The following is a 14,645-nucleotide window of genomic DNA, read 5'->3' on the forward strand; positions in this document are numbered from 1 at the left end:
AGCATCTTTGATAAACGAAGAAATATTGTAAATATAAATTAAAATTTGTTCATAAATAAACAATGTTTCTCTTTTCTTGAGTCAAAAATCGTAATAGTAACTGAAATGTGTGTACAAAAAGTAAATAATTGACTTACTCAACAGAACTTGTCGTAATTCGATTCGAGGGGAGCTTGCAGGAGAAAATTGGCATTATTTGGATTCCTCCGATGGTCGGTCATATCATCATCAAGACACCATCAAAGTCTCAAAGACTCTGACTCAGCTCTGAGTCACACACACACGAGTTAGAATCTGAGTTTCCCAAGATATTTTTTACACTGTAAGAGTAACCTTTTCAACTCTCTCTCTCTATATATATATATATATATCAACTAAGCTCAACGATTCTTCTCTCTTACTCTCTTCCTCTCTCTATCAACCAGATTCTCTGCTTAGATTGATTGCTTCGAACAATTTCTACTTCGCACCACGTTCGACCCTCGGATCTGCTCGAAAACAAGGGGTAAATGCTTGTAAACTCGATCAATTTTATTCTGCTTAAACCTAATTGATGATGAGTGTGTTGATTCTGAGTAGTTTCTTCTAGAGAAACGAAAAAAAAAAACTGTTTTAGAATTTTTCATTACTTCCACAGTCCAGTAGTGGTTTAGGGTTTAGCTATTATGGACATTAGATGTAGACGGAATACACGTGTCGATTGATCACGGCCTAGATTTTGAGCAAGTTTAGTGTTCTTGGTTTACAGAAGGGGGGGAATGGATCATCATTCATCAAATAGATTCGGGAATGGAGTGGAATCCATTTTAGCAAACTACAAGCTCGGCAAAACCCTCGGAATCGGATCTTTCGGCAAAGTTAAAATAGCGGAGCATGTTGTCACTGGCCACAAGGTTGCTATCAAGATCCTCAATCGCCGTAAGATCAAGAACATGGATATGGAAGAGAAAGGTTAAAATAAATAAATAAATAATTGTTATGTATATGTGACTAACTAGTTTGAGTAATTAAAATGCACTCTCTTCCTTACAGTGAGGAGGGAGATTAAAATTCTCAGACTGTTTATGCATCATCACATCATTCGGCAGTATGAAGTCATAGAGACTCCAAGTGACATTTACGTTGTGATGGAGTATGTCAAATCCGGTGAGCTCTTTGATTACATTGTTGAGAAAGGCAGGTTACAAGAGGATGAGGCTCGTACCTTTTTCCAGCAGGTTTTGTTTGTTTGTTTATCTCTTACCCACCAAAGCCACTGTTGTTGTCCTTCTCTGAGTTTTTGAGTGTTGTTTCCGAGGTAGATAATATCTGGTGTGGAGTATTGCCATCGCAATATGGTTGTCCATAGAGACCTCAAGCCTGAGAATCTGCTGTTGGACTCGAGGTGCAATATCAAGATTGCGGATTTTGGACTGAGTAATGTCATGAGGGATGGTCATTTTCTGAAGACGAGCTGTGGAAGCCCCAACTACGCTGCTCCTGAGGTAATCAGTAATCTTGTTCACTTGTGTGACTCTCGTTTCTCCTCTCATTGGATTATGAGTATCTATCTGAATCATACCTTCCCACTTGTTGTAGGTTATATCAGGAAAATTATACGCTGGACCTGAAGTAGATGTATGGAGCTGCGGAGTGATACTGTATGCTTTACTCTGTGGTACTCTTCCATTTGATGATGAAAACATTCCCAACCTTTTCAAGAAAATTAAGGTACTGTTGTACAATCTACTTTGATTCAGAAATAGATAGAGATTCATCATTATTATGTGGAAGTAATTAACTGTGGTTTTATTTCCTGTCTAGGGTGGTATTTACACTCTTCCAAGCCATTTATCATCTGACGCTAGGGACCTTATCCCAAGGATGCTTGTAGTTGACCCAGTGAAACGAATCACCATTCCTGAGATCCGTCAACACCGTTGGTTCCAGACTCATCTTCCTCGTTATCTCGCTGTTGCTCCACCTGACACAGTAGAGCAGGCCAAAAAGGTTTGTTTTTAGCAAGCACCATTTGGATTGGAACATCAAAAGATTCACTTGCGGTGTGATAGTAGCAAACTTCTCGTATATTGTGCAGATCAACGAGGAGATAGTTCAAGAAGTGGTTAACATGGGATTTGACAGAAACCTGGTTATGGAATCTCTTCGCAACAGAGTACAAAACGATGTATGCAGTTTCTGTCTGTAATGCTTTTAATCCCTCTACGCTGTAGTCTTTACTAAAATGTCACTTGCTGTTTGTTTCAGGCTACTGTTACATACTACCTGTTATTGGACAACCGGTTCCGTGTTCCAAGTGGCTATCTTGAATCCGAGTTTCAGGAGACAACAGTATGTGTTTTTTCTTTTCTTCCAATAGATAGCTTTCCAACATATAAATGCAAATCAAACCCGAGTTCTACCTTTGTGTGTTTGTACTAACATTTCCACCTTTTCAATTTTACTCATGTAGGACAGTGGTTCCAATCCTATGCGCCAAGCTGAAGCGGCTGGTTCACCTGTAGGCCACTGGGTTCCAGCACATATGGATCAGTACGGGTTGGGAGGAAGATCACAAGTCCCAAGTGACCGTAAATGGGCTCTTGGACTTCAGGTTTGTTCATGAATCTTCTCGTTCCTCACCCTAAACCCACCCGTCTGAAATGAAACACAAGAGTCCAGAGATTTTGGCATTTTATAATCTGTTCTCTTGACCTCCACATACCCAAACTGATTTTACCAATCTGATACCGTTGTGTGTTTGAACAGTCCCATGCGCATCCTCGTGAAATCATGAACGAAGTATTAAAAGCTCTTCAAGAACTCAATGTGTGTTGGAAGAAGATTGGTCACTACAACATGAAGTGCCGATGGGTTCCTGGTTTTGCTGATGTTCAGAATAGAATGGACAACAATCAGCTGCACTTCGGAGATGAATCCAGCATCATCGAGGATGACTGTGCCATGACCTCACCCACCGTCATCAAATTTGAACTTCAGGTAACTTCACGCACACTCACACAACATCTCAGTTAAAATTCTCAGGGAAGAAAAAAAAAACTTCCTAGTTCGGTTTCATTATTACAATTTAGGTTTCTTGGTAATATTCCCAGTAATTCACCAAAACTAAAACCGGCTAAGACAGAGTCTAGATCCTTCCCCAAAACATGAACAAACTGTTTCATAGTAACAAACTAACAATGCTCACATATTTTGAAACAGCTATACAAAGCTCGGGAAGAGAAGTACTTGCTGGATATACAGAGAGTTAACGGTCCCCAGTTTCTCTTCTTAGATCTATGCGCCGCCTTTCTTACAGAGCTCCGTGTGATCTGAGAGCTTTTTAACCATTTGTTAAAGAGATGGATTTTTTTCATGTTCCACGGTTTGTAGTAGTAGAGAAGATATAGTGTAAGATGTGGGTGCAGTGTTTACTTTGCCGGGTTACTATTACCTACCTGGATTCCAAGCTAAACTCTACTGTAATAGTCACTATATGTTTCCATTTTTGATGGTTTCTAAGGTTTGGTCATGTGTACATAAAACTTAGAGCATCTCCATTGGTGAATCTCTTTTGGGGTTCATCTTTTTAATTTTTAATTATTAAATTTTTTTATTTCTTTTTTGATTTAAAAAAAAAAAAAAATAGACCAATCGTGGGCCGCCACGACACGTGGGGCACACGCTACAGTGATGAACTTCAAGAGAGAGGGGTTCACCGGAAAGAGTTTCGGGGAAGAGAAGTTCATGAGATTTGTTTATTTTAATATTTTTTTTTTTTGAAAAAAGCATGAACCTCTCTTAAGAGTTCTCAATGGAGATGCTCTTAGATGTTGACAAGATACACTCGGATTCTTAAATCTCGGCTACAAACTCGTATGGCCAATTTAATAATGTCTTCTTTTTTTCTTTGTTTTTGTTAAGAACAAGTCAAAACTCAACTATAGCCATAAGCCTAAGTTAAAGACAAATTCTTGCAAAATTCACATTAAATTGTTTGAAAGTGTTCTCATACTTTTCATCGCCCATATGAAAATTTCGATTTCCATATGTAAAACACTATTTATCGACTACGCTTTGTTAGGTGATGACATTATCAAGACACAAATTCTTATGTTTCTTGCTCCCATCTATCTTTCTAATACATTATACCAACCAAGCCTGATCATAAGTCTTTATCCTTCTAGAGAGACCCATTCAAGCCCAATTCTATTAATAAAACTACATTACCTATGTTATCCTAATATTTAAAAGAATAATTTAGATATACTAATTTCTAGTTATTTTTGCCATGTTTCCAATTATGAATATTTGCAAATTATTTCATTTGGATATGTATCAAATCTATCTGCAAATGTATTAAATCTCTTCATATCATATATTTCCATATACTTTCTTTTCTTTTCTTTTGGTCAAACAATTTTCTTTTCTGGTCATGAACTATCATAGAAAACCAATGAAACATTGTTTTTTTTTCTTTAAAACCAATGAAACATTGACTTTACTTGTTTAATTTTTCTACATAAATAACCTCACAATCCTACTCAAAATCTCAAATACATTTTAGAATATAAAAACAAAGATTAACATTATAAGTGGAGAGAAAGGCGCAAGGTATCATGAAGTTTACAACACTAGCATCCATCGCGTTTGTTGTTGTCCTCTTGTCATCAACGGCTCCGATCAAATCTGAACTTCAATCTTTATCTACCAAACCACCTTGCACCACTATTGATATGACAGGATGCGTTCCAGCCATATTCTTTGGAACACCACTATCGCCAGAATGTTGTCAAAATCTGAAAGCACAACAACCATGTTATTGTGATTTCATAAAGAATGCAGGTTTAAAGCCATACTTTACTTCTCCTCAAGGTCACTCGGCTCTAGCGTCTTGTGGCATTCCTTATCCTACTTGTTGAAGTACAAGATAATTAACGATGAAGAGAACAATTATGTTATGTCAGAGTGTGATGATTGAGAATTCATCATAGTATGTCAATTCCGTGTAATGTATCAAATAATTAAATCATATATAACGTTTAAAAAAAAAATCTTAGTTATTATTAAATGGAATAAAACAAACTTATGTTCTTTAAATGTGATATCAATAACAAACCTAAAGAAATAGTTTGATAAAATTTTGTTGGGTTCTTAATTATGTTGACCACCAATTGTTGCATGAGAGGGAGAAAGTCAGAAGAAATGAAGTGTACCAAACTAGTAGTACTCATCGCCATTGTTGTAATCTCGTGCTATCTCCAGCTGCGATCAAATCAAGAGTGGTTGTAAAATCTACAAAACCACCTTGCACAAGATTGATATCACATGATGTTCTTCAGCTATAGTCGTTGGAGATAAACCATAACCACAGTGTTGCCAAACCCTGAGCACAACAACCATGTTTTGTGATTTCATAAAGGATCCAGATTTAAAACACTTCGCTACTTCCCTGCAAGTTCACATGGCCCTAGCGTCTTGTGTTATTCCTCATCTTACATGTTGAAGTAACACAAGATAATTATTAAATGATTGTCAATACTTTTACGTAAGAATGATGATGATTATAAATTCATAATGTCATATATCATGGGTTTTCCGTATATTTTTTTTTTATAAATCATATGTAAAGAGTGCTTGAAGCATTTGAAAGAGATGCCATGAACTCAACGTAAAATAGTCAATGAAGATGTTTCCCTCATATTATCATACTCGATTATCGTATATTGATATAAACTATGAGAAAAGATTATTGAATATTAACCACGTGAATATGGTCGGATGGTTCGTCATGCAAAAATAAGTGCTAAATTTCCTGGATTTGAAGTATACCATGCAGATTTACCTATTTGTGTGATGGTGTGGACATCTAATTTTCACATGAAATAACTCGGTTTGTCTGTCACCGATCGATGAACCGGCTTCCAGAAAATTAATTAAATTCAGATTCGGATACTCCCAAATTATTTAAAAGTAAGATTATTGAATTTTTAAATAGTGGGATAACATAATATCAAAGACTATAATTGGATTAGTAGTAAATATATTACTGAAAAGTTTTTAACTAAAATTTTAACGATATAAAACTTAGTTTGAAATATTTTGTGGGAGATTTTTTTTTGTGATTTGTATACATATGAAATTAGATTTCATTTGCAAATGTGTCATGCAAGTTCCGTGTGATCTGAGAGCTTTTAACAAGTATTTTTAAAATCGGACCGGAAGGTGAACCAGAAAATATTTGGGTCACAGTTCAATATGGTTTGGTCAGGTTAAACCTTGTTCAATAATGTGGTTTAGTATAATTTAATACTATATAAATTTTGAATTAATGTTAGTAAATATGATACATAGTTAAAATATAAATGAATATCAAATATAAAATATTGTAAAACTCTACTGTAATAGTGGCTATTTTTTTTTCCAATTTTGATGGTTTCTAACTTTTCTAAGGTTTGGTCATGTGTACATAAAACTTAAGATGTTCACAAGATACACTCAGATTTTTAAATCTTGGGTACAAACTCGTTTGAATATTTTGATTATGTCTTTTTTTTAAGAATATGTCAAAACTCAACTATAGCCACAAGTCCAATTATTTTTCTTGTCAAACATAAACAAAATATATTAAGACTTTGCAAACTAAAATGATAACTCCGTATAAGTATGAACAGAGTAAGGTAGTTTACACCTTACACCCAGAGATGGCCCGTGGACCAAGCCAATGAAGCAGTGGCTTCCAGCCACTTAATTATATAGATAAGTTCGGCCACAAATTTGTAAAAAAAATCCTTAGTCTAGTGGTAAAATCGGGAAACTATAGTCTTTAGACCCAACCTGGATTTGACCATCCCTAATAGCAGCCATTTTTCTTAATTTTCTTCTGGTCCTGAGTTCCCTAGGACCGGCTCTGCTTACACCACGAGCAAGATTATTCGGCTGTTTTGAATCACATATATGTGTTTTATTTCAAAAGCTCTAAAGCTTCAGGTAAGTTAAAAGAAAAAAAGCAAACGACTCTTCAAGTTTTGAAAAGCAAAATGGTTTTACATATATTACTATTACTGGTATTATTATGTCGGCTAGTTTTACTGATATCATCTTCATCGGTTAAGAAGATATTGTTGCAAAAATTACATAAATTGCCTGAGAGTTTTCATATTTCCCATCGCCAAATGAAAGTTTCAATTTCGACATGTAAGAGACCATTTCTTGACTACGCTTTGTTAAGTGATGACATCATTATTGCTGATCATAGTAAGAGACGGTCTCTTGTGTTTCTTGCTCCTGTCAATCTTTCGAATTCTTCTAATGCATTGTACCAACCAAAAGTCTCAACATAAGTCCTTCTAAGACCCATTCAAGCTTATCTATTCTATTAGAAGAAGAATTATAACTTTTTTCATGTGTAATATTTTTATTTGGACTAACTTTTTAAAAAAATATTAAATGTATTTCTTTAATGCTAATAATATATAACCTTACTTTAACCTTAATATATTTTGATATTTTTAATTTAAATATATGTATATTTAAAATTCTAACAAATCTGTTGATATTTTTAATTTAAATATATGTATATTTAAAATTCTAACAAACCTGTTGAAATGATTATAACAAGTCTTCTCTAAGAAGATTTCTTTGTAAGTCTTCTCGTTCAGTAGATATTTTAAAATAATTTAAAATTTTATAAAAAATATTTGATGTGGAAAATTGAAATCATCTAATAAAAACACTTCTAACTAATGTAAATTTAGTTTTACTAAAATTCAAATATTTTCAACATATATGAGTGAATGTGTAACAAGTCATTTTAGTTCTTGGTTTAAGGTTTGGTAATATATGTTATAGTATTGTTGGTATTTTAGGGTTAGATTTTGAAATCTTATCTTTTTTATTTTAAATTTGATCTATATGTGTTTAGTGACTATCTAATAATTTTAAGAAAAAAAAATTCTTAGTTGTTCGATTATAGGGTCTCGAAGACTCACAAAAGACTTTCCAATAAGTCTTCTGGCATATCCCACGTAACTTTTATTAGAATTTAGGGTTCCCGCCTAAAATTAAGAAGAATTTAAGTTTACCGCCTATATCAAAGGTCTTCCAGAAATCTTCCGGAAGTCTAGAAAGAGAAGTCTTTTCATGTATTAGATCTTAAAATAATTAATAAATTTAATAAAATAAAATTGAAAGGGAAAAAATCAAAATCATGTACTCATAAACATTTCTAAATGATGAAAATATAGTTTTACTAAAGTTGAGTTATTTTTAACATAGATGGGTGAATGTAGATTGAGTCATGCTAGTCTTTGGTTTATGGTTTGGTAACATATGTTATAGTATTGGTGATATTTTTAGGGTTAGATTTTGAAATCTTATATTTTTTTAAAAAAATTTGACATATATATGTTTAGTGAATATCTAATAACTTGATTTAAACAGTTTCTAAGTTTCTTTAAGTTTAAGGGATTTTTTGTTGTTGTTTAGTTAGTTATTTGATTTTAGGGTCAAGAAGACTTTTCGGAAGTCTTCTATATCGAAAATATTTAACCTAATTAGAAAATTTTCTCCATATATAATGAAAATTTACACATTCTCTTTCTTTCCCTCAAATGGCTGCAACAAAAATATAATGTTTCTCACTTTAAAACTCTCTAACCTCTCTCTAATCTTTTTGAACATCAAAATACCAAATTTTATATCCATTTCTCATTATTTTTTCTTATGTGTTCTCACTAATTTATCTTCTTTTTGCAGGTTTTTCATTACATGATTCTCATATTTCACTCTTTGAAATGTTGATCTATAAATTTTGTTTTTTTTTATATATTAGATTCTAAAAATCTTTAGATTCAACCTAATGTAACTGTTTTCTTTATTTTGTAAGCATAAAATTTTCATTTTTGAAGTTTTTCTCTGTTTTGAAGCCATTTGAATGCTTTTGAATTTTGGTGATTTTGTCAGATCTGAGACAGACTTTGAAAAACTTCTCAAAAAACTCTCGGAAGACTTCTTGGGAAGTCTTGAAGTCTTCTAATGCATTTTATGCTAGAAGATTTCTGAAGTCTTCTTGCCCAAAGTGGACCGAATTTTGGATATGTATTTTGTGTGTGTTTGTATATTAGATTCAAAAAATTTATAGATTCAATCTAATGTGACTGTTTTGTTTATTATTTAAGCATAAATATTTAATAATTGGAATTTTCTAAAAATTTATAGATTCAACCTAATGTGACCATTTTTAATATGAAGATTTTTTTCAGATCTGATTCAGACTTTTGAATATTTTTAAAAGACTTTCGGATGACTTCTAGGAAAGTTTTCTAATGCCACGAAGTCTCCGGAAAGTCAAATAAAATTTTCTCCCCAAAGTGCTACAAATTTTGGATATGTATTTTGTGTTTTATATAATACATTCTAAAAAATTATAGGTACAACCTAATGTGATTGTTTTGTTTATTATTTAAGAACAAAAAAAAAAAATTAGATGTATTCTCTATTTTAAGACCAATTGAATGCTTTTGAATATGCATATTTTTCATATCTAGTCAGACTTTTGGGAAGTCTTCTAATGTATTTTATGTTGAAAGACTTCACACAAATTTTTATGAAGTCTTCAGAAGTTTTCTGCCCAAAGTGGTACAAATGGATGATGTCAACTGGAGTCTAAACTTATTTATGTTGAAGAATAATATCTAGGTTAATGTGTAATAATTTTCTTTATGGTTTGTTTTATGATTTGTATGTGAACTATTTTAGTTGTGAATTATTTTGTAAACTTAAGAGTAAAAGTGTAAAAATCAGAACTTTGGTTTATTAAGAGCTTCAAATTGGTTGCTCATGGTGGTTGGTGTATTAATGAAAATGACAATATTGTAAATATTTGGTAAGATGCAGATGATAAAAATAATCTGGATATTCTAATTTCTAGTTATTTTTGCTATGTTTTCGTTTGGATATGTATCAAATCATTTCATTTAGATATGTATCAAATCTATTTGCAAATGTATCAAATCTCTTCATATCAGTTATTTCCATACAAGTTCTTTTTTTTTCTTTTGGTCAAACAATTTTCTTTTATGGTCAGGAATTATTACAGAAAACCAATAAAACATACTTTATTTTATTTTTCATTGCAGTTATGGTGCAACATAAATACTCAAAATCTCAAAAACGTTTTAGAATATAAGAACAAAAGCAAAGATTAACATTGCAAGTGGAAAAAAGTCAGAAGGCATCATGAAGTTTACAACACTAGCATCCATCGCATTTGTTGTTGTCCTCTTGTCATCCACAACACCAATAAAATCCGAACTTCGATCTATCAAAACAGCTTGCACCACTATTGATATCACAGGATGCATTCCAGCCATATTCTATGGAGCACCACTATCGCCAGTATGTTGTCGGAATTTGAATGTACAACAATCATGTTATTGTGAATTCATAAAGGATGCAGGTTTAAATCCATATATTACTTCTCCTCAAGGTCACGCAGCTCTAGCGACTTGTAATATTCCTTATCCTACTTGTTGAAGTCCAAGGAAATTAATACAAGTATTATATGATGAAGAACAATTATGTTATGTAAGAGTGATGATGATTGGAAATTCATTATAGCATGTCAATTCCATGCAATTTTTATAATAAATCATATATAAAGTTTAAAATAAAAACAAACATTTTAGTAATTAAATAGAATAAAACAAACTTATGTTCTTTAAATATGATATTCAATAACAACCCTAAAGAAATAGTTTGATGAAATTTTTTTGGGTGTTTCTCTTACCTAATTATGTTGAACACCAATTGTTTGAAGACATGCATGAGAGAGACAACGACAGGAGACATGAAATGTATAGAACTAGTAGTACTCATCGTCGTTGTCGTAATCTTTGTGCTATATCCAGATCCGATCAAATCAAGAGTGGTTGCAAAATCTACAAAACCTCTGTGCACCAAGATTGATATTACATGATGTTTTCCAGCTATAGTCATTGGAGATAAAACATAGTCACACTGTTTCCGAACACTGAAAGGACAAAACAATGTTTTTATGATTTCATAAAGGATCCAGCTTTAAAACACTTCGCTACTTCCCCGTAAGCTCACTTGTGGTATTCCTCATCCTACATGCTGAAGTACCCAAGATAAATTATTAAATAATGGTCAATATTTTTTTGTAAAAATGATGATGATTATAAATTTATAATGTCAAGTATCATTGGGTTTTCATATATTTTTTAATAAATCATCTGTAAAGAATGCTTGAATCATTTGAGAGATACCAGGAGCCCACCAACGTAAGATAATCAATGAAGATATTTTTCTCATTATTATACTCGATTGTCATCGTATATTTTTATAATCTATGAGAAAATATTATTGAATATAAACCACATGAGGTGTGGCGTCGGATCGTCGACAGGCTTAGAAAATTACTAAATTTCTCGGGTTTGAAACATACTACTAGATTTACCTATCTGTCTGGTTAGACAGCGTGAGTATTTAACCCACATGTAGAGTAATTGGGCTTGTCTGTCCATCGATATTTATAAATCCGACTCAGACATTTAATTGGAGACCTTCCGGATCACCGAATCATCGGATCGGCCGCAAGTGAACCATAGGTTAATAAATAAATTAATTCTATTATATAATAATATATTAACCATGAAAATAAATATATAGAAAGTAAAGTTAATTATTTTCTATTTTTTATAAAACACAAATAATAGTTTGGATATGTATATATTTTATGTTTTAAAAACATTTAGAAAATATTTAAATTTAATTTATATATTTTTATTTTTATCTGACATATAAAACATCAAAAATAATTTAGATTATTTTAAAAAAATTTCTAACAAGTTAAGATTTATGACATCTAACAAAAAATATCAAAGCTTAAAAATTTATAAATATTTATGTCTAATATGAATAATAATATGATCAGGTATTCCATACTATTGGAATTTCCAGCTCGGGCAATCAGATGTCCTGGCAAAAGAAAATAAAATAAAGTAATGGTTACATGTCGGTTAGACCGGGCATTAGTAAATGAAGATTGGCATACACTTTTTCCATGTTCTTATATCAAATATTTGGGGACTGGTCATCGGCCAATAGTGGTTTATCTTGAGGATAAAGTACCAAAACGGCAGGGATAATTTCGGTTTGGCAAGAGATGGATTGGACAAGATGGTCTGTTGGAATCAACTAGGAAAGGTTGTGGTGAATCCATAAGAGAACCCAGGGGATTTTGTATCGAAAATTATTAGTTGTCGTCATGATATAACTACATGGTGAAAGAATAATCCACTATATGGAAAAGAGAGGATTAGTGAGCTTCAAAAATCAATGGAGGAAGTACAAACTTATAATAATAGAACTCAGGAAGACATTCTAGAGATATCTAGGGAGTTACAAGAAGCATACAAGGACGAGGAAGATTATTGGCAACAGAAGAGTCGTAATATGTGGCATATATCAAGGAATCTTAATACTAATTTCTACCATGCCCTCACAAAACAACTCCATGCTCGTAATAAGATTGTGGGCTCTATAATACTGATGGAAACTGGATAATAGAGGAACAAGGTGTAGAAAAGGTTGCACTGGATTATTTTGATAATTTGTTTCAAACAACTTCTCCCTCAGACTTTGATGATTTTTTGGACGAGATTACCCTTACCATCACCCCCAGATGAATCAGCGGTTAATCAGGTTAGCAACCAAGGATGAAATACGACAAACCCTATGTGTGATGCTTCCAGAAAAAACTCTTGGCCCAGATAGGATGACAGCTCTATTTTTCTAACATTTTGGCATATAACAAAAAAAGATCTACTGGAAATGGTCAATAATTTTTTGACATCAGGAAAACTGGATACAAGGTTAAATACTACAAATATTTGTTTGATTCATAAAATAGAGAGGCCTACAAGGATGACTGAGCTTAGACCTCTAAGCTTATATTATATCAAAGGTATTATGTCAGAGATTAAAGGCATGTCTTTCCTCACTTATTTCAGAGACTGGGAAAATTGAGGACTAACAAATCATGTCAGGATAAATTTATGGCCATAAATACGGATACGAGTAAATATTTTTATTCAAGAGTTACTTTACAAGACGGGTTTGACCATCACTGGACCCAACTAATGATAGAATGTATTTCCTCGGTACAGTAAAACAATTTATTGAATGATCAACCAAAGGGACACATCATCCCACAGAGGGGCCTACGCCAGAGAAACCCCTTATCTCCTTACTTATACTTATGTGTACGGAAGCACTAGTAGCGAATATTCAAAAAGGCAGAGAGAGAGAAAAGAACATCTTACGGGCATAAAGGTTGCAAGGGATTGTCCTTCAATTTCTCATCTTCTCTTTGGAGACGTAGTTTTTTTTTCTTTTTTTGCAAAGCAAAAACAGAAGAATACAAGACAATTCTCATGATTCTAAAGGAATACAAAGTGGTATCGGGTCAACTGATAAATTTTGAAAAAAATTGAATTCATTTTGGTCACAAGGTTGAAGAACCCATCAGACATGAGCTACATGACATTTTAGGGATACATAACTTAGGTGGAATGGGATCATATTTTGGAATCCCTGAGAACTTGGGAGGATCAAATTTTTGGTTTTATTCAATATCGTTTAAATAATAGAGTAAATTGATGGACTTTCAAGTTTTTCGCGAAAGACGGAAAGGAAGTGATTATCAAATCAGTGGTAACGGCTTTGCCAAATCATGTAATGTCATGTTTTCGCATACAAAAAAAAGGTAACGAAGAAGCTAGCGAGTGTAGAAGCACAATTTTGGTGGAGTCAAGGAGGCAATACTAGAGGTATGCACTGGAATCCATGTGATAAACTATGTATCCCTAAGGACGAAGAAGGTTTAAGGTTGAAAGACCTCATAGATTTTAATACATCTATGCTTGGGAAACAATTTTGATGATTAATAACCGAACACATTATTATATCGTGTATTCAAAGGAAGGTATTTCAGGAATGCATCACCTCTGGAACCAATTAGATCATATTCGTCTTCCTACGGCTAGTGTAGTATTGTCTCTGCTAGATATATGGTTAACAAATGGCTAATCAAAAGGGTGAGATCATGATCATCTATCTCAGTATGGAATAATCCTTGACTCTCGTTCACTCGCCGTAGACCAGCAAAAAAAATCAACAAAAACTTTACCAGGACCTTACAGAGGATTCTCTCATCAATGTAACATCGAGAACATGAAATTTACAGGTCATTCAGACTTTGGTGAATCCGCAAGATGCAAAAATAATTGAAAGTATACCATTAACTCAAATTCAGACAGCTGATTGGGATGGATGACATTTTACTAATAATGGGAGATACACGGTTAAATCTGGATATAGTAGAACGAGTATACGCAGACAGAGAAAGAATGTTTCCAGAGTATGGTCCTTCGATCTCTCTGATGAAGGCTTTCTGCTGGAAAGTACATTGTCTATCTAAGTTGAAACATTTTTATGGCAATTGGTATCAAGTTGTATAGCGGTTAAGAAAAAATTAAGAGCAAGAGGAATATAAGGGGATACAATTCGCGCACAATGTGGAACACTTGAGGAATCCCTAAATCATGTGTTTTTTTAATGTCCACCGGCGGTTCAGGTTTAGG

The 14,645-nt window shown here is 33.0% G+C and overlaps 1 protein-coding gene across 1 annotated transcript; it reads left to right on the forward strand.

The window, feature by feature from the left end:
- Positions 1 to 150: 150 nt before the first annotated feature.
- On the forward strand, positions 151 to 3,501 carry LOC108811542 (SNF1-related protein kinase catalytic subunit alpha KIN11). Its single transcript, XM_018583597.2, has 12 exons — positions 151 to 322; positions 426 to 505; positions 749 to 951; positions 1,033 to 1,217; positions 1,302 to 1,484; positions 1,579 to 1,710; positions 1,804 to 1,989; positions 2,078 to 2,167; positions 2,248 to 2,331; positions 2,453 to 2,593; positions 2,749 to 2,979; positions 3,202 to 3,501. Exons 3-12 carry the CDS (start codon positions 759 to 761, stop codon positions 3,313 to 3,315), a joined length of 1,539 nt encoding a protein of 512 aa, XP_018439099.1. The 5' UTR covers positions 151 to 322; positions 426 to 505; positions 749 to 758; the 3' UTR covers positions 3,316 to 3,501.
- The last annotated feature ends 11,144 nt before the right edge of the window (positions 3,502 to 14,645 follow it).

This window comes from Raphanus sativus, chromosome 6 (assembly GCF_000801105.2).
Source record: "Raphanus sativus cultivar WK10039 chromosome 6, ASM80110v3, whole genome shotgun sequence".
NCBI lineage: Eukaryota > Viridiplantae > Streptophyta > Magnoliopsida > Brassicales > Brassicaceae > Raphanus > Raphanus sativus.

Excerpts from the sequence above, each read along its gene's own strand:
- LOC108811542 (XM_018583597.2), top strand. The coding sequence starts at position 759 with ATGGATCATCATTCATCAAATAGATTCGGGAATGGAGTGGAATCCATT. Across the intron at positions 1,218-1,301 it reads CTCGTACCTTTTTCCAGCAG|ATAATATCTGGTGTGGAGTA; the intron begins GTTTTGTTTGTT and ends TTTCCGAGGTAG. Across the intron at positions 2,168-2,247 it reads GCAACAGAGTACAAAACGAT|GCTACTGTTACATACTACCT; the intron begins GTATGCAGTTTC and ends TGTTTGTTTCAG.